The sequence below is a fragment of the Sinocyclocheilus anshuiensis genome, unplaced genomic scaffold (genome assembly GCF_001515605.1).
Source record: "Sinocyclocheilus anshuiensis isolate Anshui unplaced genomic scaffold, SAMN03320099.WGS_v1.1 scaffold3105, whole genome shotgun sequence".
Lineage (NCBI taxonomy): Eukaryota > Metazoa > Chordata > Actinopteri > Cypriniformes > Cyprinidae > Sinocyclocheilus > Sinocyclocheilus anshuiensis.
This window is the reverse complement of record NW_015556133.1, coordinates 64,698-85,817: the sequence shown is the minus strand read 5'-3', so window position 1 is coordinate 85,817 and position 21,120 is coordinate 64,698. Positions and strand designations below refer to the sequence as shown.

The 21,120-nt window shown below is 38.0% G+C and overlaps 1 protein-coding gene across 1 annotated transcript in view; it reads left to right on the top strand.

Annotated features, from left to right (window-relative positions):
* Positions 1–21,120, top strand: part of LOC107676277 (neurexin-3a-like) — a 136,220-nt gene that overhangs the window by 63,434 nt on the left and 51,666 nt on the right. The window contains exons 6-7 of the mRNA XM_016470808.1: positions 15,437–15,738; positions 17,992–18,153. Coding sequence (XP_016326294.1) covers positions 15,437–15,738; positions 17,992–18,153 — 464 coding nt within the window. The remainder of the gene's footprint in view (positions 1–15,436; positions 15,739–17,991; positions 18,154–21,120) is intronic.

Sequence of the window (21,120 nt, the reverse complement as noted above, 5' to 3'; positions counted from 1 at the left end):
CTCTCTCTCTCTCTCTCTCTCTCTCTCTCTCTCTCTCTCTGGGTGTAACATTTGAAACATGTGAGATGCAAATGAAGGGGGTTGGAAAATAAATATTGAATTTGAGCTCTGGCACTAAATGCCTGTCTTATCTGGTTCAAGTGGAAAATGATGGGCCTAGCCCCACTGCCCTCCACCGGCATGTCTCCACGGCAACACCGAGGCAGCTGAAAAATGGCACCCAGACATAGATGCCCCTTCATTAAATATCAACACAGCAGCTGACAGCAGAGATAATGGCCAATAACACTGTATTATGTTGAAAGCAAATGAAATACTCATGGGACTGGCTGTCATGCCTCGGGTAAGAATACATACTGACCCAAAGAACAGGCGTACTGTATATGAATAACGCTGGCTTTTTGCATAACTCACAAGCCACTGCTCACAAATAGAGTTAGTGCTCGATTTATGGCTGTATGCTTTACGAAAACAGTGCTATATCAAGAATATTTTTGGATCAGGCTGGTAGTGCCCATTTTTCCTATAATTTTAGTTTGCATTTATATAGGATTTTGTATTATTTGAAAGAACGACAGCCGTCATGAGCTGTTCATTGTTGTGAAAATGGCAGCCAGCATTTTCCTGCTTTTCAGTGTGATCTGATGTTTCTCCTTTGTGACGTTAACTTCACTGACATCTGGGCTTTTCATTGGTTGCGGAGAGGAGACTAACAAACGAGTTCTCTTGTGTGTGCAGACATTTCTGATATTATCTGTCTTCTATTCCATTGGAGGGATCTCTCCTCTTCTCTTTGGCTCGTCGGTTCTCATTTCAAGGTGTATTTTAGCTTCCCTCACCCCCGTCTTACTCCTGAGATGACAGTATCTTTCTCCTTTGATACTGTGCTTGTTCTAGTTTTTCTGTGCTTTTATTTTGCCTTTTTCAGGATTACTGTACATCAACCACTCTGTGCCATTACACCAAATTACAGCGGCAGCAACGGAGCCTTTCAGAGGGAAATGTCACAATAGCTCTGGATGGTAGATACAGTGAAAAATGTGACATTTTCAGGGAATGTAGATCCTAGAGAAGAACTCATGTGAAAGAATCTGCATTTCCTTCAGTGCATATTGAATCCTTGTGCTTAATAAATGTGTGTGAAGCATCATTAGTGGCATTATTACTCCTAAAGCCAACAACATCTCCAATGGTGCAAAAACACACAGCTTCAATGCTGCATATTCAGTTTTTCTCTATAGAACATTTTTGAAAACAATAACAATCATGTCTCAAGTCTGTCGATGAAAATTATAAACTTTTTTTCAGCAAGGAAGCAGTACAATTCATTGAATGTTGAAAATATTTCTATTTCATATAAAGGAATCCTGAACATTGATAATAATAATAAAAATATATATTTCTTGTACACCAAATCAGCATATTAGAATGATTTCTGAAGGATCATGTGACACTGAAGACTGGAGTAATGAGGCTGAAAACTCAGCTTTGCCATTGGATGAATACATTAGATTTTAAAAAAATGATTTAAAATAGAAAACAATTGTTCTTTTATTAGTGAATTTCAAGTCTATTCAATTCAATCTAAGTCAATTCTAGATTGCAGATGTAACTTTATTTCTAGAATCCATGAACCCTTAATGGCTGCACATCACCTGCGGTTGATCAATGAATAGCTTTATGATCGATGAATAGCTTTACTGCTGCTGGACTGCTGGTGCTTTAATAGTTTTGTTTTCTTCTTTAGATGGACCCTCCATCCTAGAGCGTCTTACCTGTAATTGAAAATATGAGAAAAAAATTAATGAAATACATTTAATGCCAGAGATCAAAAAGAGCTGGCAAATTTAAATTAGCTGGGTATGAAATTGCTTTCCCTGGATTGTGAAAGCAAACGCTTAAACAGTATCCTGAAGCTTTTCAAAAGCGGAATAACAATTTCAATGGAATGGGGCGCAGCAATGCTTGTCATTTGAAGAGCTGATCTGCATGTAGTTTCACTTTTGCTGCTCTAAAACGAGGTAGGAGAGGAGATAATACTCTCATCGCTGACAGATAGGCTGATAGAACATGGCCTTTAACAGGGACTAGATTGTATACTGTTATCTTTTCATTTCTCATCTCTCATTCTCAGGAAGAAAGGCTTTGCTGGTATGGGGAAGTTGGTTTATTCTACGACGTGTGTTTGAAAAGATCTCATCCCACTAGGAAAGTTGCTTAAAGGAATAATTCACTCACCCTCAGGCCATCCAAAACAGAGATGTTTGTTTTGTCATCTGAACGGATTTGGAGAAATTTAGCATTAGATCTCTTGCTCACCAATGGATCCTCTGCAGTGAATGGGAGTCCAAACAGCTGATAAAAACATCACAGTCATCCACAAGTATTCCACATAACCCTAGTCCATTAATTAATATATTGTGAAGCGAAAAGCTGTGTTTCTGTAATTAATGTTTTAGTCCATTTTTCTTATCGATTCATAAATACCACTTGCTCCAGTGAAAATGTGGTCTCGTCTGAATCAGGGGAGAAATATGCACAGATCAAGCACTGTTTACAAGCAAAAACTGTTCTAAACAAATGCTGTTTGGACTCTCATTCTGATAGCACTAGTGTTGCTTTTGTCAACGAAAATTATGACTAAATATCGTCGTCAACGAACCTTTATCACGTGACGAAAACGAGACGAGACACAACGTAAATGCTGGTCATGTGACGATGACTATAATTAAATGTATAATGCAATATTGTTGACGAATAAAAACGAGACTAAATGTGGTTTACAAAATAAAAACTATGCTAAAATGTCTCTTCATTTTCATTGACCAAAACGAGACGAAACGAAATGTTATAACATTATTTCGTCTCGTTTAGTCACGTTATTATTATTATTTTGCAGTATTTCTGTTTCCTGTGTCTTGCTTCAGGAGCTGCATCAGGTCGCACTGCGCAGACGCAGGCGACGTCACTTCCTCAAGCCCCACTCGTGGCATTATTTAGACCAGTGTTTCCCAACCGGGGTGTCGTGTAAAAAAATCATTTTTTAATATTTTTAAATTGCTAAAATTAAAATTAAATTGCTAAAAATATCCATTTCTAATGTCGCCAATAATTAGAGATGCACTGAAATTCCGGCTGCCGAAAAATTAGTTCACCGCTCAGGATTCACTGTCACGTTTTTTATAATATTAAAAATTACCCTATGACATTATTTTCTGCACTAAGACACTAAAGTGAAAACAGCTGTGGCCGCCTTCTAATTAGCACAGCCAATAGCCTATAGCAGGGCAATTGCTCAAATCGAAACTACAGTTCACACTTAAGTGCAGGAAGGGAGCAATGCAAATAGCACAGGCTCCTTCTTAGCCGAGGGCAATTATTATAATTACCAGTAAGTGCAATCAAAACTACAAACTCCAACGAAAATACAAAGTAGAAATAGGTAGAAAACGAAATATTCCTTCCTAGCAGCAAGTAACAATTTAAACAACAGATCTATAACAAGTATTACGGAAAACACTCACGCGCTGCCGTCCGTCTCTTCTGTTGACTACTCGCTTCTCCCAAGTTATGACAGAGACCAAGCTGTTTAAATAGTCTACGGTCGCTGTGGCCGCCTTCTAATTAGCACAGCCAATAGTCTATAGCAGGGCAATTCCTCAAATCGAAACTACAGTTCGCACTTAAACGCAGGAAGGGAGCAATTAAATTACACGCGCTCCTTCTTAGCCGAGGGCAATTATTATAATTACCAGAAAGTGCAATCAAAAATACAAACGCAAACAAAAATATAACGTAGAAATAGGCAGAAAACGAAATATTCCTTCCTAGCAGCAAGTAATAATTCCAACAGCAGATCTATAAACAAGTATTATGCAGGACACTCACGTGCAGCCGTCTGTCTCTTCTGTTGACTAATCGCTTGACCCCTAAAAGAAAAATTTTGGTTTCGTCTATACTACTAGGTACTTATACTATATTGACTGGGTTAAATAGAATTGCATTTCTAAAAAGAGACTAAAATACAATTTTCATTGACTAAAACTAGACTAAATGTCATCAGTTTTCGTCGACTAAAACTAGACTAAAATGTCATCAGTTTTCGTCGACTAAAACTAGACTAAAATGTCATCAGTTTTCGTCGACTAAAACTAGACTAAAATGTCATCAGTTTTCGTCGACTAAAACTAGATGAAAATAGTCATGGATAATTCTGACTAAAATAAGACTAAAATGCTCAGACTTTTAGTTGACTAAAACTTGACTAGACTAAAAAGAGTATGAACGTGACTAAAACTAATAAAAACTAAAATGACAGCTTCACACAAAGACTAGACTAAAACTAAAATTAAAACAGGCCGCCAAAAGCAACACTAGATAGCACCCATTCAGTGCAGTGATGTAATGCTAAATTTTCTATAAATCTGCTCCGATGCAGATGCTTAAATAGCTTGAGGGTGAGTACATTTTCAGCAAAGTTTCATTTTTGGGTGAACTATTCTTTTTAAACACTCAAACCAGTGCTGTGGACAACATTTTAAAAGTTGGCTTTTATAACAAGAAATTTGATGTTGATTGTGTGTTTTAATGCATTTTGTATTTAAACTGGCTAAAGTGTTAATGCATGTTTTATAAAGATTTTAGTGTAAGCGCAGTGTGTTTCAGAACTTAAGATTGTATGTTTGCTTGCTCTGAGAAAGACCAACAGATGGTCCGATCTGGAATTCCTGTCTTGTTGCACCTGGTCCTAGTCCAGAACTCCCTGCTGATTTCACTCCTACTCCTGTCCTAGCTAGGCACGTCACACACCCACAATCAGGCACGATCACACACACTTGCTCCATATATCACAATCAAAACATTACGTCATTCTTACACCAGGTTTGATACGACCATCTGTACATCTGCTCCGATCTTTACAATCACTGGCAAGCTTTTGTGACCTCGTGATAAATCCAGTTTTATATCTACTTTAACGTAACATACATCTGGGGTTGAAGGTTCATGGGAAGCAGACTGGATAAAACAGAATTGGTTGTTCACAATTTGGATCTTGTGAAGTTTGATTGTGTTTGGACGTCCCGTTTCACTTGTAATCACTATAAGTAATGACAAATAATCACATCAAGCTTTTTCTTTCAATCGGTGTATACAGGTTAATTCTTCTACACAGTGGTTGTAACAGGCAGACTGGCACCCAGACACCAGCGGGGAGGCAGACAGACCGACAGAGAAAGCTAATAGTTGCAGCTAAAAGCTGCAAAAGGGAGGAGCGAGCCATTGAAGCTGAACACGGACTGCGGCAGGCCTCTCCTACCCAGAATGTTCTCTCAGTGAGGGCGGTTCAAACACACACTTAGATCAGCAATTAGCACTTTCTAGCAAAAGGTACAAAAAAGGAACCAGCCATTTTCTGTGACGTAGTGATTCTAGCTATGCCCGTTAACTCAAATCACACTTCACTTCACAGAACAGTACAAAACAAAAATAAACCATCTCATGAATTATTTCACCATATAGAACATCATCAAGGGATCACAAACGTCTTTCAGATGAAGGAGTATAATACACGAGTCATCAATAGATATCAAGACAACATCGGTAAATATTCCGACACAGTACTTCAATGCATCAAGTCTCAAAGTCCATAATTGAAGCAACCCAACATAACACATCAACTCATATCGCATTAATTCATAATACATCAACATATGGTTCTTTCAACAGTTCTGATGACTCTTTTGAATGTTTGTGTTCTTAAATGGAGGGTTCAAAAGAAAAATTATTGATGTTTGTGTGTGTGTGTGTGTGTTAGATGTCTGTTAGACGACCAATCTTTTCCGAGAGTCATTGATGATTAAATAGCTTCGTTTAGATAGATGAATATACTGTTCAAGGCCTACCTGGAGTCCAACGCACAGTCAGTGGCTTTGCGGTCCAGCCAAGACAACACAAACTCACTCAAAGTTACAGCGTTCCAATCCCGCGTAGTTCAAACACAGCTGATAAACGAATAGCATAGCAAACCTCCGAACACTCGTCCACTGTGCAGCCAGCGAGACTCCTGTAACACGGTAATCTTCAGTCTTGTAGTTTCATTGTCGGCGGCTTTACTTCACAGCGCTTACTGTCTGATGATTCAGCTTTCGTACAGCCCAGACACCACGAGGAAAGCTTGCAGGAATTGTAGAATCCAGGCACTCCTCCGCAGCACAGCGAACGAAGCTTTCATAACACGGTCATCTCCAGTCTTGTCGTTTAGTGTTTTGCACATTTTAAGCGTCTACAATCTCCAGGCAGTTCAAATTTCTTACTCTCAGTTCAGCAAACGAAAACTCGTACTCTCGGGTCAGCGGACACAACTCTCTCTCACGTGAACACACACCTGTCTCTAAATGGATTTGATTTCTCCATTTCCTTCAGCCTACTGACTCCTCCCACTTGATGCATTGCATTTTGGGCTTTGTAGTTTGTTTCCGTCACACTCCCCCTCCATTGGACAAAGCATCTCATAGTTCCTTATGAGATGTTGAAACATTAAAATCCTAAGAACTCTTCATCATCTGAGGATTCCTGGAAGAGGTCAATAAGCTTTTGTCTGTCTTGTGCTTCTAGTTCAGAGGCAGTTGGAAAACAGGGCTTTAAATTGCAAACATGAACTACACGGACATCTTCACCTGTAGATTCCAGTGCTATTTGGTAATTCACTGGCCCCATTTGTTGGATTACCCGGCAGGGTCCTTTCCATTTTGGTGCAAGTTTAACAGTGAAATTGCCCTTTGCACTGGACTGTGGAAAGTGTCTCATCCATACTCTGTCTCTTTCTCTGAATAACATGTCATGTCGATTCTTATTGTAATTTTGAAGCTGTCTTTGTGCTTTCTTACTGTTCTCTTTTGCTCTGGCTTGCAGTTGTTTTAAGTGATACACAGTGTCATAGTGGGGTGCATCGGGTGACAGATCATGGCTTTCACCTTTCAGAAGCTTGTCCATCAGCCCCTGTAGTTTCCTTCCTAAGTGGAGTTCTACAGGAGACATTCCTGTGGTTTCTTGCACTGCGGAGTTAATGACAAATCTGATTTCCAGTAGGTATTGGTCCCATTGTTTATGATTGTCTTCTACAAACGCTGCAATCATACTTTTAAGAGTTCAATTTTTAAGTTCAAGTCCCTGTTTGGGCGCCATTTTCTCATATTTCAGGCCCTCGGAACATCTTAGAATTTATTTGACTTTTTCAGCAAATGTTTGGAGGGTGAAGGAGACTTGCTAGTTTGGGACCAAATGTAGCTTTTTAGTTATTTACAAAAGTAATACTTTTCCTAATAATCAGTAGAAAAACGGTTTATTGGTTTAGAAAATAATGCAAAAAATATTGCATTATAAAGATTTTGCAAGTAAAAATTTGGCCACAACTACATATCAAAAAAAAAAAAAAAAAAAAAAAAATATATATATATACACAAAAATCTACACAAAATATTATAAATAGTGTTTTAAAAATATTTTTACTGTCCAGTTACAACATTGTTTGATTTATTTATATTATTTATATTCATAACCATTTCATTTGTTTAAATCTAGTTATATCCTAGTGTGTGTATATATATATATATATATATATATATATATATACTTTTTTTTTCCCCTTTTTTGAAAGAAATTAAAGGTGCAGTAGGAGATCCTGGAAAATGCTAACTGTAGCCTGATAGCACTGAAAGCAAATGTCCCACCCTCCCTGCAATCACCGTCCAAAGCCACACCCCTGAACGCATATACGCTCACAGACCAGAATTTCAGACAACATTACTACAATAGGCTACAGAAGTATGCTAATACATACGTTGACAGGCAGGTAGGAAAGCCAATTAAAACGCTCGGACCGAGCGTTTTGATTGGACGAACATTTCTTGGTCCTATGCCTTCCACAGAATATATAAATACAGATAAATACATTTAGACCACTTAACTTAATGATTGCTATCGTGATGTGAAGAGACTTTCAACCAACATAACAAAAAATGTTTCTAAAGACAATCACCTATTGCACTTTTAATACTTTAGAAATGAATACTTAATCAACACAACTGACACCGACTGAAGTAATTGCTGCTGAAAATTCAGCTTTGTCATCATAGGAATACATGTAAGAATATATTCATATTCATGGAACATATTCATGGAAAGTGCAGAAAGTGATACCTGCCAGTCAATAGAGCTTCAATAGACATAATCTATCTCTATAAACAGAGGAAAAACCCTACAATAACATCAACCACCGCAAGATGACCAAGAGCATGTCTGACATTGCAATTTTCCTCTGCAATTTTAAATAAACGATTAACTTGATCAAACATTATATCATACATTATAAGTCTAATAGTATGGGTGGGTTTGGTTGCAGTTTTGTGTGAGTTAACACACAAAAGTGTGAGTTTGTAATATACGGTTGCTAGATGCTGGTGAGTCAGCAACTGTCCGTGACGGGAGTTTGGCCTGCACAACAGGGTCTCTCTAGGTCAGCCCGAGGGAGATGGGCCCTGTTTCTCCTTCCCTCTTTATTGATTTTCTCCGTCACCGCTGCATGACGGATGCTCGGGCCACACCGTCTGGAAGCTCCCTCTGGATCTGCAGGGATAGATTAGCCTTAACACTGCCCTCAGTTGACAGATGAAGAAAGAGAGAAAGACTGAGTGAGATTGATTAGCTCTAATTATGTACTCTATTGAAAGAATGTGCTCATCTTTTGGTCACTTTTAAGATGGCTTGATGTTAGAACGAGCATCTTCCTTTATTTTAGTGTTTTTAAATAGTCTGGGTCAGGCAAAATATATTTGAATGAACCAGTCAAATCCTGATATTAAGCCTTGTTCTACTTTATTCCCCACTGATTATTCCGTTTTACTTGAAAATGTCACATTATGAAGTGTATTAGGTGTGTAAATGATGCCTGAATTCTCAGGTTTGTTTGAACTCTCCCTTCAGATCTTTGATATATTGTCAGCACCCATGATGCAGGCATTATTATTTCCATCTGTGTCAGTCATGGGAGACTATATTTTTGTGGAGGGCACTATGTGGCAAATGCCAGTTTTGTTCTTAGGAGTTGAGAGGCCAATTGGTCAGAAAGTTGCCTGCATCCTCTCACATGTGATTGACAGTTTGAGAGCTCTCACCATGTAATGGTCTCCTCCCCAAAGCATGCTGGATTTAATGGCTTCTCTAACGACACTACTTTTCTCAACTCGTGAGCTTCTGACACCTTTACGCATGAGCACGTCTCTGACCAAACCACCACCATCCGTCTCTGTGTAGTGGAGGGAAAAAGCATTAGCGGACCATTGCAATTATGACTCGATAAGAATCTGTCCGTGGTGCTGATTTGACTAATAATGATGTTTTCATTAAGATTTCATAATTCAGCACATTTACTATCTCACACACAGCCCGTAACCTCACCCCTCCTTTCTGTCGGATTCTCCATTATAGAGGAGATTAAGTACCTTTGCCCCCCCCTGAGGATTTTCATAAAAAATCTATACAGATAAGGTTTGTTTTGAAAGGAGTGCTGTGGCGAGACAGAAACTGTGGGAAATATGCTTCTGTGCTCAGCTTTTTGTTCACAGTATTCTGTGTGATAGTTCTAGATTATAGGCTGGAAACTTTATAAAGGAGAAAGTCTAAAACAAATACAAAGTAATGAATAAATGGTATTCAGTATTTTAATCTCACCTGGATTTCCTGCAAGGCCAGTATTGAATCCCACGTACCGTATGCTACATTGCCAACAATATGTCTTCTAATTATCCTTAACTAACATATTGACATATTGATAAATTTATTCAATGAACACATAGCTTGTGGAAGCAAATCATTTCATTCTGTTGGCCAAATGTCTGGCAATGAGATTTTTTCTCTATTTCTGTCTCTTTATGTATATTAGAGCTTAGAAAAAGTAGGATTGTTTTGGGGGTCTTAAATATGGACTGTTAAACGTTAAAAATAATTAATGCAGTTAAATAATAAACAAAAAGAGTAGTCTGATAATTTGCACTTTAGCCAACACTGATGATAGTAAAAAATGTTTAACAAATCAGCATATTAGAATGATTTCTGAAGGATCATGTGACACTGAAGACTGGAGTAATGGCTGCTGAAAATTTAGACTTGCATTCACAGAAAAGAATTACAGTAATTTGATAAATATGTTAAAATAGAAAATAGTTATTTAAAATTGTAATAATATTTCACAATATTACTGTTTTTGCTGTGTTTTTTATCAAATAAATGCAGTCATGGTGTGCAAAACTTATTTGAAAAACATTTTTAAAAATTGTACTGACCACAAACTTGCGATAGTGCACTTTATTTATGTAGATTCTACTTTAATTTGAAGATTTGTTGTGTAAAGTTTTTTTGTTTTGTTTTTTATTCACAGCCATAATATATCAATCTTTTTCCTCTTTCTTTTCCCCTTACTGACCCTCCCATGTATCCTTCACATCTTCCACTCTGCTCATGTGCGATCCCACATCATATCAGCGTGGGAAGGTGACTCTTTATTAAGTATTCAGAGCTTAAGATGATTGTGCAGGGTAACATCTGGCAGTAATGTGGAGCGGTGTCTTTAGTAAAAACAACACTCTGTTTAATTAATAATTGATCGGTACTCTCTCTAGGCACATTAACAGCATGGCAGGATCTCAGGGATGCAGTTACAGCACCAAGTCAGTCAGGAGGAGGGAGATAAGGTGTCTGGGAGCTATTTGAGGGCCCGCTCTCTCAGAAACACGCCGCTAACAGTAGCCGTACAAGGGGAGTAATAATGCATCTGCTGAGGTGTCGGCACAAGGCTTCCATGCCAGCATGTAGCTCACAATAACACCTAAAAAGCACTGGTGCCTGGTCAACAGCCTGAAAATCTTTTGCTTGTTTCGAGCAGGTGATCTAGTTTGCATACTCATGATGTTGAGATTTGCAGTTAGATGTGTGCAGGAGGACACAGAGATGCTGGTGAAATATTCCCTTTATTTGATTTATACTAGGCCTGAAACAGAGCTGCATTAAGTTCTGTGCTGTTATAATTGCAGTTATTATAAACAAAACCGATTTGAAGATGATGCCACTAAATACGTGTTTACATAAATAGATATACTGTATATTTAATACATAATTTATGTATGATGTGTGTAATATGCATAAATATCTAAAGCTGGGCAACGATTAATTGCATCCAAAATAAAAGTTTTTGTTTGTATAATATGTGTGTGTACTGTGTATAGGTTATGATGCATATAAAAATACACACATACAGTATATAGTTTGAAAATATTTACATGTATTTTCATGTATATATTTATATTAATATGATTTATATTATATATAAATGTATTTAATATATAAACATAACATATTTTTCTTAAATATATACATGCATGTGTGTGTATTTATATATAAATAATAAATATACACAGCACACACATATATATATTATGTACAAGAAAAACTTTTATTATGGATGCGATTAATCGCGATTAATCATTGCCCAGCACTAAAATATACATAAATACAATTATGTATTGACTGTATACATTTTAAATAAATATATTTTACAAATATCGTCAATTAATATGTAATAATAAAATATAATTATTAATGTTATTAATAGAATACATTTTGATAATTAAATAATACTAAAATGAACTAAAATGATTATTTATATTACATTTATAGTGAATTGTGAATGTCGTTAATGCTAAGTGGACTAGTAATGCAGAGTGGGCCTGAATTTTATTTGTAAAGCCTGTGATAGTTTTGTTGAACGTCTGTGACTTTCTGTTGTGTTGATTTGTATTGGTTCTGGAAAACTCATTTGACCCTCTTTGGCACGGTCCAGTAATCTCCACAGGCTAAACATTAAGCTCTCTTTATTTTTTCCTGTACAGTCTAGCCAAATTTTAATGGACTTGAGAATTTCTTCAGCAGTGTGGGATTTGCACTACGAGTAGCCAAATATATCTAACTGCCAGTTTTTGACACATGGATGATACACCACCCTCTCCTGCTGGACAAAACTCTTTTCCACTACAGGGCTCCAGACAAAAAAATCGAGTAAGGAGCCATTGGCTCCTATAAGAAAAAAACGTAGGCGCCAAATTGTTTTTTTAGGTGCCACAGAATAAACTTGTTTTATTTATTTTATTATTATTTATTTATTTTTAAATTTTAACATTTCAATCATACTGTCATGTGTTTGTCTCATCTTTTCTTGACTTTAAAGTGAAGTGAACTTGACCCCGCACCCTTTGGGTTACGAGTCCGACTCTCTAACCATTAGGCCACGACTTATCAGCATTTTAATCCATCTTGTAGATGACCTGGGAACTAAGGTTCACTTAAAGTGGGAACTAGATGTCTTTTCCAACTTAAAAAATATACAGTCATAAAGAATTGTTCATTACACAGAATCTGTACCAATATCATGGACCATAAGCATCACTTGGCCACTGAGTGTAGTTTGGGCTCCTCCTCAATGCATCCTGTAAATGTTGTCATACACTCTTAAAAATAAAGGTGCTTCACGATGCCATAGAATAACCTTTTTTGTCTAAATGGTTTCATAAAGAATCTTCAATCCATATTGTAGATGTCCTGGAAACTAAGATTCACTTAAAGTGGGAACTAAACGTCTATTCCAAGATGTGTGTATGGAGTCAAATAACTGTTTATTACACAGAATCTGTGGCAATATCACAGACCATAACTATGTCAGCATCTTGGTCATTGAGTGCAGTTTGTTATGTGGCATTGTTTACAAGCTTTACACGTTTTCCGCAGTTTGAAACACTGAATGAGCTTTTACATGAGACATTTCAGTAATATGTAATGTAGGCTCTCTTATAAAATAGCCTACCTTTTGATGTTAATTCAAGTTCATTATGTACTATAGTAGTAAAGAGAAAGATTAAATGGGTTCACTTGCCTCTTGAACTGAGGCGCTAAAGCGATCACGCCTGCCACATTAAAGAGCGCCGAAACTGTATTTATTATTTGAATTTCGTTATGAATTTGGAATAATTTTAATGCTGGTACTTTGTTTATTAAAAAGTAACAAAGCACATATGATATAATATGAAGTTCACGCACTAACAGAGCACAGCATAGACTAAGGCCCCGTCCACACGGAGACGCGTTTAGCTGTATACGTATACATTTTGTTTCGTATAGGCGTTTCGTCCAGACGGATCCGGCGTTTTGGGAGAATGAAACCGATATTTTTTGAAACCGGGTCCCAGAGTGGATAAATCTGAAAACGCCACCCTTGCGTTTTCGTGTGGACAGCGAATCCGTATATTTTCTGAAACGATGACGTCATCAGCCCACGTCAGACACCGCTACGTCTCGTAACAGCAACAAAAACATGAACAAACACTGAACGATTGTCTTTTTATTAACTAACATTAACACAGATTAATAAATGTATTGTTCCATGCTCGTTTGTATACCGCACACAAGGTTTATGCGTATAGTCCAAGTCTTCTTCTCCGTTTTTAGTGTATCTCTGTTTCAGAATTACAGCGCCACATGCTGGTCTGGCATGTATACTACATCGTTTTGTGTCGGTTTCGTGTGGATGTATATATTTCTTGAGACGAGGGGAAAAAAAGATCGGATAGGGAAAGCTCTGGCGTCGTGTGGACATAGCCTAAGGTCTTGATAAGAAGAAGCCATATTAGTAATGATTATAAACGAGAATTGTTAATGATATTGCCAATATCCACACAGCTGACAGTTTTACCTGTTGTAGTTTGTTCAAGTTGTGCACGAAATATACGCTGCTTTTCTGCACTTTTACTTCGCACATCTCCGTCATTTTGATCTCTCTCACGCTGCGCAACTGAGCTGCGTTTAGCAGGTGTACGTCAGCGCTGCAGAGATGAGGACTGTTTGAAACACTTTTTTCCACTAAAATTTAATGCGCATCGTCTGTTTTAATACTTGAACATAACAAAAGATGTGATCGCAAAACAATCAGGAAAAAATGCATTACATGCAAATTTTTAAGTTATAACATGTAAATATATATAGTCGCCAGTGGCGACCTCAGCAAAAACTTCACTCTCAAATTAATATTTTTGGTCGCAAATGCGACCGTTTTAGTCGCAGTTTGGAGCCCTGCACTATCCACCCAGTCATCTTTCATTAATTGGTTTCTTTCAGCCTTGTAATGAGCGATATAATCTGAATCATCTCTTTGAATGCACAGAAGTAGTGGATTTTTGGTTTTGGTGTTCACCAGCTGCATCAGGGTCCCATGTGTTTCCAATATGTTCCACCCTCAGTCAGTTTGCCCGGTTCTTAACCGTGAGTTTATTACCATGTGAAGTGTATCACAGCTGGGCACCAGCACCAGCCTTGATGAGAAAATCTGCTCTGCAACCCTGCAGTCTGCTCAGGCTTCTTTAGTCCAGTGAAAAACTGGTCAAGATGTCTTTACCCGGTCAGTTAAAACATGCTACATCCACTAATGCTGATCGCCGAGGTGAAGCATAGACTTGGACGTGTGAGTGTTTTGTCAACATTTAGCCAGAGAATATATCGACCCCACGGTGGCCCAAGTGAAGTACTGATAAATCAATGATGCCATTAGTGCCGCGGTCCTTCTCTGGCCGCATGATGTAAATGATGTCTAGTGTTGGTTTGGAGGAACTTTCCATTAGATATATGTATTTTTACGTCCTCTGAGCCACACCACCATAGCTTGGTGATTAATGGACTGGGGACCACAGGGACCAGGAGTGAACTTATTTCCATAAGTGTGGATGCAGTAGATTATCTACTATGAATTACAATGACCAATGGGATCTTGGCATGCAATCACTAAAACTACATTTAAAGTCAATTTTATATCAAAATGACTGATATCAAAGTTTTACATAATAATCTTTCATCTTCCACCTCTGAAATTACTTTCATGTTCAGCTGATGTCACCAAACAACAAAGCTGATGCTTTTAACTGTCTGTGGAAATGCATCTAAATGCCACTTCAGATGCCGCTTCTATATCATCTCTGGATGATCTCATGGATCAGGCATAGTTTGAGAAGCTTAAACAACATTAATGGTGATGGATTGGAGGGCACTGCAACTTTTGTAATTATGACTCAGACATGCAACACACAATCACTGAATATTAATGCATATATGCCTCAACAAGAGAAATTATCTCCCTGATGATCTCACCAGATCTTTGGCTTTAAATGCACAGCCTCTTTGTGTGTTTCGCTGCCCACACTTGGATATGCGTCATCTTGTCTGATTTTGTGTCATCTGCCCTGAACTTAATTGCACTCCTTCAGTGGTTAATTTAAGGAAACTTGTATATTTGGGTTTGTTTTGTTTCAAGAAGTTCTAACAACATTTTTCCCCTCTCTTATAGCGCGAGAAGAGAACGTGGCCACATTCAGAGGTTCCGAGTACTTCTGCTACGACTTGTCTCAGAATCCCATCCAGAGCAGCAGCGATGAAATCACATTGTCCTTCAAGACCTGGCAAAGAAATGGACTTATCCTTCACACGGGCAAGTCAGCAGACTACGTCAACCTTGCCCTGAAAGATGGGGCTGTTTCGTTGGTCATCAACTTGGGTTCCGGAGCCTTCGAGGCCATTGTCGAGCCGGTCAATGGCAAATTCAACGACAATGCCTGGCATGACGTGAAAGTCACACGCAACCTCAGACAGGTAACGCTGAAGTGGCTGGAATTTCATGTTTTCTGATCTAATTCAGAGCTAAATGCTACTGTATATTGCTTAAATTAGCATTTTCGGTTATTTTAAGTTCTTCGAGATGCTAACGCAACTATTTCTTCCTCTGAGTTCTTCTACCTTGCCTCAAGTTTTGCCTCCTCAGGCATTTACCTCTGTCTGAAGCTATCAACAGTGCGATGCCTTCAAGAGGCTGTCTCTCTCACCCCTCTAGATATTCACCTCACTTCTCCAAATAGTCTGTCTTATCAGGGCAGCAGGGAGAGGCTCCAACCAACCTCAACCGTTCCATTTACCCACAGCAAATCTTTGCTGAACTGTTAAATCACTCCGCCGCTGCATTTTAAAATATGTAAATATTTAGGGTGGTTTTGCCCCTCAGGAGTGAAAGGATGTCGCTTTTTGCGCAGGCGTGTGTGGAGGCGTGAGTGCCCACAAGCACAAGCTATTTCAGCTCTGATCCACTAGGACTGTGACATTTTTTTCGCTTTGTTTAATAGCTGTTTTACTATCACGCCAAGAATATGCATTAGAATTACCTTGTACAATTGCCTGAGGAAAGTCAAAAACCATATGAATCATAACAAAGAGGCAGCTAGATAGAGGTCACCGTTCACGGTTGTAGCAGAAAACAACACGTTACGAAACATTACATTAGAAGAGACCTAAAAATCCAAGTTAAATGTGTTCTGGCGATGAACAAATTGGGAATTATTGGTGAAAAACTCAGTCTTTATTCTGGAAGGCTTTTTCAAGTGAGTATACACTTTAAGATTTTGCCGACAAGTGCAGTGTCTTTACAAAAAGTGAAATGCCACATGCTCTGTGGAGAATCCGCTGTTTCTTTTTCTTTTCCACATTTTCTTACTCTCACTCATATGCTTTGCTTGTCTATGGATAACATTTGTTCAGACCCAGACTAACCACTCATGAATCATTGACTAGAGGCTTTAGTTTACTTACCAGAACCTAAACTAATGTGCTACACATCATGACTTCATTTGAGTTTATTTCATTTTATTAACAACCCTTTTGTTCATTGTTTAATTTCCTTTCTTCCCCCTTTTCTCAAAGCATTCAGGTATTGGACACGCTATGGTAAACAAACTACATTGTCTGGTAGATATCATTCTTATTGTCCTTTTTTTGGTTTACCGTGTGTTTCCCTGGCCCTCTTTCTTTTTCATTTTTGGGGTTTCATGGCTTCATAAAAAAATAAACAGACTTGGGTTTGTATTTCGGGGATTTTTCTTTTTTATTTCAAATGTCCTCATTCCATTTTTCACTACAGCTTTACCGCCATTTTCTATCTTTCTTTCTTTGAACTTTCTCTTTGGCCCTTTTTTAGTTTCTGAAGGCTTAGTTGTCCTCTTAGCCCTTTTTTCTTTTCTTTTTTCTTTTTTAAATCAAATACTGTCAAAAACTGGCAGAAGCTTTCCAAAACAAAAAAGTGACGAAAACAACAGTATGAAAATAAAAGAATAAAGAACTACTTCAGCACTGGAGCTCTGACAGTTGATTCCAGTTGTTTGCGCATGCCGCACTGACCCATTCATGCTGGATCAGCCCTTGTGTTACTAACACCAAAACTCTTGTCTGAGCAACCCACCATCTGCCCAGTGTCCTGTCCTGTCTGTATTGTGGTGTCAGTCATGACTTCTTGTGTCCTCCCTCATTACCCCTCATCCTGTAGCTTTTGCTTTGGTCTCATATGTGCTGCTTCCCCTTGCATATCGTCTTGGCTTGAAGAAGATGCATGATTCCATGTTTGCAGTGGTTGTGTATCTCACTATTAATGTTATATGAGGAAAAAGACCATCTGACCTCTGAGTTGCATGCTCATTTTGTGGTAGTATTAGCTCATTTTGGAACGCATGTGTCAACTAACCCTGTGTGCACAGAATTTGAACTAAAAGCAAGCAATTTGTCTATAGTTTGTACATAACACTAACCCCTCAAACTAATGCCCCAAACCAGAAAACCATTTCTAACAACATCAAAGATAAAGAAAATATGCCGGCAAAATATTTTCTTTACCTGTCCTTTGTAAGTCTACAAGTACTAGACAAGAACGGCCTACTAAAAGTCTCGAAGTGGTCTTTGGTACACAATCAAAGACAGACAGCAACCAGCAAGATCGAAGCTAACCTATTCCTGGTAGAGCGGCCGTCACAGCCATGATGTTCATGAATGGATTTTTCCCTCCCTTTTGTCATTCCTCCCAATCAGGTGACAATATCTGTGGACGGCATCCTGACTACAACAGGCTATACGCAAGAGGACTACACAATGCTGGGATCAGATGATTTATTCTACGTCGGAGGAAGTCCAAGCACAGCAGACTTACCTGGGTCGCCTGTCAGCAACAACTTTATGGGTTGCCTGAAAGAGGTAGGTGGTCTGGGCGAACCCCGTTCTTTCATCTACATACATCATATCACCATGTCCTTGTCTGGACTGAGAGGGAACAAGTTTGAATAGACCGTCCGAGCAGAATAATAGATTCAGTACAGCTTATCTTGTGAAAAGGATAGAGCAGACATCATACCCGTGGTGTGTTTCTCTAATGAAATTTGCTGGAGTTATACATTTTTGCCCAGATGCGAAATTGTTTCAGGCATATTTAATATGACTTTTCAATTGTGGTGAATCATTTGATTAAGGTTTCACAGGCCAGAGAAGAAGCAAATGTGATTGGAAGAGATGAGACTTTGCATAATGATATGCATCGTTTTCAAAAAGGGAACCCCAAAGAGATTCTGCTGAACAACTGGACATGAAGATATCCATAAATGCAAAATAAAAATCTCACAGAAAAATTCTTCATATTTCACCCCTAAATTAAAAAGAAAAAATAAGAAGTTATATTCTGCTTAAAGAAATTGAATCCTATTTGTAGGACCATTATTTTTTCTTTTCTTTTTTGTTATTTATTTATTTATTGTCATTTGTAATTTAGTTGTAATAAATTAAAAACCTAATTTAAGGAAGGTTTTTATCAAAAGACAAAAAAATTGACTGCAGTTCATGTAATGGGAATGCAGTAATGGTAATGAAAAACCTTGTCATAAAAATGGTCACAATGCAAACCATCTTAGGTCTAAAAAAGTTTTTTTTCCCCCTAAACAAAGTATCATTTATTTTTTGATGTTGTTGATTATGATCCAGACAGGTTTTGTTTTTGCTTTCAGTTCACCCTCTTATTATTGTTGTTATTATTATTATTACATTTTCCACATTACAGTAATGGTAAACTTGAAATAAAAATGAAGTAAAATAGAGTTAGATTTAAATTAAAAACTAAATTTAAAGAAGGTTTTCATCAGACAAAAAAGTAAATGTAATGTAAATGCAGTAATGGTCATGGAAAAATCTTGTCATGAACATTATATCACAATGCAAACCACCTTAGTCCTAAAAAGTTTTCTTTAAACAAAGTATTATTTTTTTCTTTAAATTAATATGATCCAGATAGGTTTTGTTTTCGCATTCATTTCACCCTCTTAGAGCCATTATACTGTTTGCAGAAGTTAGATGTCATTCTCTTCGATCAGCTCAGCTGCTCATTTCCACACTCCTCAGTTGTCAGGTCTGGATAACTTTATCAGTAAATGGACTGATCTTTAATTTAGCTGGAAATAGGCAATTACTCTGTTGTGCGGCTGCTGGCGAGATCCTCCATTAATTCATGCTGAACAAACAGAAGACAACAGAACCTCCTTTTTCGCAGTGAGCACTGCAACAGCCTGCTATCTTTTAATGACCCGCCATCAAGCTATCATTGCCGTTTCCATCTCAGACCGGCCCTCCTATCGAGGGGCTAAAAACCTGCAACATCGGCGTTTGCGTAAAAAACTAATTTCATTCCCTCTTTACTGTGCTGAGTTTTAAAAAACTGCCACCCATGTCAGAGATTACAGTAATCAATCTCATATGTGCTGCGATATAGCAAGTGCTTACATAACACTGCTCTGTTAGATAGGTGAACTGGATGCTAAGAGCTGCTCAAGACGAGATAGCAGAACTTATACATCCTTCACCCACCCAAGAGTGGCCATAATGATAGATACCTCCTCCTCACACTCTTTCTCATTGCTCGAGTCCAAGGATAAAAAGAAATTGTATACTCTTCTCAGCTTTTAAAACCTCACATTTGATGTGGAAGCTGAAAATGATGTAGTTGTTATGGATCATGTGTGGTCGCTTAGACACATGGGGTTTGTTATATAGCATGCGACTGTCAACATCTGATCAGGATGACATGATCATAAGCGTGCCATTTTACATTTTTAGCTGGGTTCAGTTAAACCTAAAATGTCCAGACTTTTTTTGTTGTTTTCAATTACTATGTTCACAGTAGCTTAGTAATGTAGTGCTCTTACGTTTTGTGCAGTATAAAAGGTCAGAAATTAAGGAGGGTAAAATGTCAGTGAAAGTGACTTTTTCTTTCTGATAAAGCCATCATACATTCTAATTTTTTTTTCTTACATTCTACATACATTCTAATTATTATTCATGCAAAAAAAAATACAGAAAATTATATATGATATGATATGATATTATATTATATTACTAGTCCACTTAGCATCTTGTGCCACAGAGTGTACCACTTATTGCAGTCATGTTGTGGAAAGGGTAATGCAGAGACACATTTAACACTGCTTTTACCTATGAACTGTATATTCTGTAGGACAGAGGTTTCAAAAAATGGTTTCAGACAGAAAATCAGAGCAATATGCACTGATTTCTTAATATGTATAAGACCACAGTATTTAAAAAAAAGAAATGATAGAGTAGCAGCTGTTTTTTAGCATTATTAACACCAATATTTTTTCTCTTCCTTTAAATGAAGCAGACTATTGTATAGATAGTCACAGGCCTCCTCAGACCTGCCTTGTGTTTGTCTTTCAAGCTGAGCGTGAAGGGCAGTAATCAGGGTATGGCGGGGCGTGTGGCTGCACAGGGGTCTGCCAGCACTAATGACTGGATACTGAGCTGGACTCTGGTTCCCTTCCTTTTTGCTCTGCCATCACAATCAGTTTCCAGGATGTGCGCATGGTGACTGTCATTTGTCACTTTGCTGGTCCGGCTGGATGAAACTGTCCCTGCTCTCTGGACACTTGCTCCAGAGCCAGCACCGCTCTATGGATGCAAGACAGGTCTGAGAGTTCTGATAGATAGGTTGACCTAGCCTTACTCGCTCTCTCATCCTCTATCCAGCAGATTTGTTTCAGTAAGCACCGCAGGACTGTTAATATTTGGCAAAAGCTCAGAGCTAGAATGCTGGCCAGTAGGGCTGGGTATCGTTCAAAAATGTTCGATATCGATTCCGATACCGATCCCTTGACTTTGATACCG